The sequence below is a fragment of the Pundamilia nyererei genome, unplaced genomic scaffold (genome assembly GCF_000239375.1).
Source record: "Pundamilia nyererei isolate P.nyererei 1_Seehausen unplaced genomic scaffold, PunNye1.0 scaffold00527, whole genome shotgun sequence".
Lineage (NCBI taxonomy): Eukaryota > Metazoa > Chordata > Actinopteri > Cichliformes > Cichlidae > Pundamilia > Pundamilia nyererei.
The window spans coordinates 111,392-114,227 of NW_005187928.1; the positions used below are offsets into that span (position 1 = coordinate 111,392).

At 48.1% G+C, this 2,836-nt stretch overlaps 1 protein-coding gene across 1 annotated transcript in view; it reads left to right on the top strand.

Annotated features, from left to right (window-relative positions):
• Nucleotides 1–174: 174 nt before the first annotated feature.
• Nucleotides 175–2,836, top strand: part of mfn1a (mitofusin 1a) — a 13,106-nt gene continuing 10,444 nt past the window's right edge. The window contains exons 1-3 of the mRNA XM_013907794.1: nucleotides 175–972; nucleotides 1,196–1,315; nucleotides 1,683–1,818. Coding sequence (XP_013763248.1) covers nucleotides 1,201–1,315; nucleotides 1,683–1,818 — 251 coding nt within the window. The 5' untranslated portion in view covers nucleotides 175–972; nucleotides 1,196–1,200. The remainder of the gene's footprint in view (nucleotides 973–1,195; nucleotides 1,316–1,682; nucleotides 1,819–2,836) is intronic.

Here is a 2,836-nt window from a genome sequence, read left to right on the forward strand (position 1 = left end):
ACACACACACAGACACACACACACACACAGACACACACACAGACACACACACACAGAGTCACACTGAGTCAGGTAGATTGTGCAGAGATATTCATGGGACCTTGTTTTTGTTTCTTTCTGTTTACCGTGCATTGATTTATTGATTTATTGATTTATTGATGTTCACATGTTCAGGCTTAATAAAATGTAAGAATGATTTAAAAGGTTGTTCTGAAGCACTGCAGGTCCTCTAACGTCCAGCAGGGGCAGCAGTGAGTCAGTCCCCATAGAGTCCCATGTTAAAACATAAAACAAACAAGTTCACAGCCAGATACACAAACTGTTCGGTGGATCATTTCTCCCTTCATATCACCTGTATGGGGGGGAACCTATCCAAAACCCACCTGTTTAAAGCTTGCATTATTAGGGGCGTGGCCTCTGGACTGTGTTTGTGCTGTTATTAGCGTGGCTGCTGTGTGGTTCTCTGCAGTAGTGGGGCTCATGTTTTAAATTAGCACGTATCTCTGTGATGCTCCCAAACAGTCTGCACTAACCAGGCTGGCAAGGATCAGCTGTCATAACTCCACCCTCTCATCTAAATATGGTCACTAAAGGAAGCAAAGCCCAGCATGGAGCTGAGGGTCACTGAGCCTTCAGGACCCCAGTTTGGCTTCACATAAATTATTTTAAAGGTGACTTTAGAAAACTCTAAAAATATGAACTACAAAATGACGTTAGCAGGAGCAAAGTGATGAAATAAGACACCTGAGAGAGCGAGCAGGTGGCTGCAGGTATGACAGGTGAAGCAGCTCTAATCCTGCTAAGAGGATCAGTCTGCACACACACAGAGTGTAAGCTGGCTTTGCGTGCTGAGGATCAGCGTCGTGGGTCTGATGAGTGGAACTGAGGCATAATGGGAGCAGGCGCCGACTCGACGGGGACGAACCCCCCAAAACACCCTGACCTCTGAACCCGAGACACACAGCGAGCACGGTAAGTGTGTGTGTCTGTGTGTGTGTGAGAGTGTGTGTGAGAGAGTGTGTGTGTGTGTTACTGATATCATAGAGAAATCTGTTTGGCAGATCTCAGTGAGACACGTTGACCTCAATGACAGTTTGACAGAATCTGAAGGAACCGATCACATGTGTGTGTTCGTGTGTGTGCGTGTGTGCATCTGTGTGTGCGTGTGTGCATCTGTGTGTTCGTGTGTGTGTAGGTGTCATGGATGCCGTAGATCCATCTCCTCTGCGACGTTTCGTCATTGCGAAACATTCGATCACCTCCATCTTTGACCAGCTGCTGGACTTTGTGAAGGATGGCTGCGCCTTTGTGGATGGTGAGAAACACACACACTCAGAGCTGTAGGTGCTGTGATGGTGTATGTTCGTACAAACCGGTCTGCATGCTTCCTGGAGTCGTTCTCAGCATCAGGTCAGAAATGGGGACGAGCGTGTGCTGCCACAGATGCAGAGCCTGCAGCCTCTCTGCTGACCGGCACGCACCTCCTGCTCTGTCTTTAAATAAAGTCTGGCTTCTCTCTGTGTCTGATGCTGCAGTGGCCACAGAGCGGACGCCAAAGGTCATGCCGTTCAGTACGCAAGTAGCCTTTGATGCCCTGACATCAGGAACATCTGAAGCTCCTCTCAGGAAAACTCGCTGTCATTTTCATTGTCAGTTTACTCGCTGTGTTTGTTTGATGTCAGAGGCGTGGCACAGCGAGGACCTGGGTCAGGTGGCCGTGGAGGAGCAGAGTTTGGAGATGCAAAGCTGTGCCATCAAGCTGACGACCATCAGAGACGTCCTGCTAAGGAGACACATGAAGGTGGCGTTTTTTGGCAGGTGAGCAGTTTACAGAAACTGCAGAATATAGGCGGGTGAGCCTGCACACAGTAGAAAACCTTGATGTAGCTTCCAGGGTGGAGAAATGAAGCCAAGGTGCTGCATTCTACCTGAAGGCCACCAGATGGAGACAGCTACTAGTTATTTGCAAAGTGTGACTCTGCCCACATTATATCACTTCACAAAAAGTTTCAGTAACAGCAGAGTATAACAGTGAACGGGAGCTAACAGGCGCTAACAAGAGCTAACAGGTGCTAACAGGCGCTAACAGGCGCTAACGGGGGCTAACAGGAGCTAACAGGCGCTAACAGGCGCTAACAGGGGCTAACAGGGGCTAACAGGCGCTAACAGGAGCTAACGGGGGCTAACAGGAGCTAACAGGAGCTAACGGGGGCTAACTGTTAGCAGTGACCGTGGTCCACTTGATGCAGTGACTACAGAGACTGAAGTTTGTTTTATTGACCTAATATACTGACAAGCATTCAAACATTTTCATATCTTGCCCAGTATCAACTGAGGGTTGTTGATAACATAAATATATCGTGTTGCGTGATGTTGTGGAGAATGCCATCGTTACTCTCCGCAGCATTAGTAAACACACTCAGAGGGCCTAAGCTAACGTTCATCTTCAGCCTTGCCGTGCCCAGTTTCTCCACATAATGAGTAAGATGCTTGTACTTCCTCTGAGAGAGAAAATACACTTGTTTGTTTACTCATAGTTGCCGCAGTTTATCTCGTCTACATGATGCTCAGTTGGTTTCTTATCATGTCCAAAATGGCCGACAAGTTACTGTCACGTGCCAAGGAGTCACATCTCTGCAAAGCCTCTGTTGGTGCCCTAATCTGTGAGCCTGGTTCTGCTCACGGTTTCTTCCTGTTAAAAGGCAGTTTTTCCTTCCCACCATTGCCAAAGTGCTTGCTCATAGGGGGTCACATGATTTCTGGTTTGCTTCTGTATGATTGTAGCATCTCTGAAGCTATCCGGTTGTTCAGTCTGACGTCACTAGCCGTGTCTGGG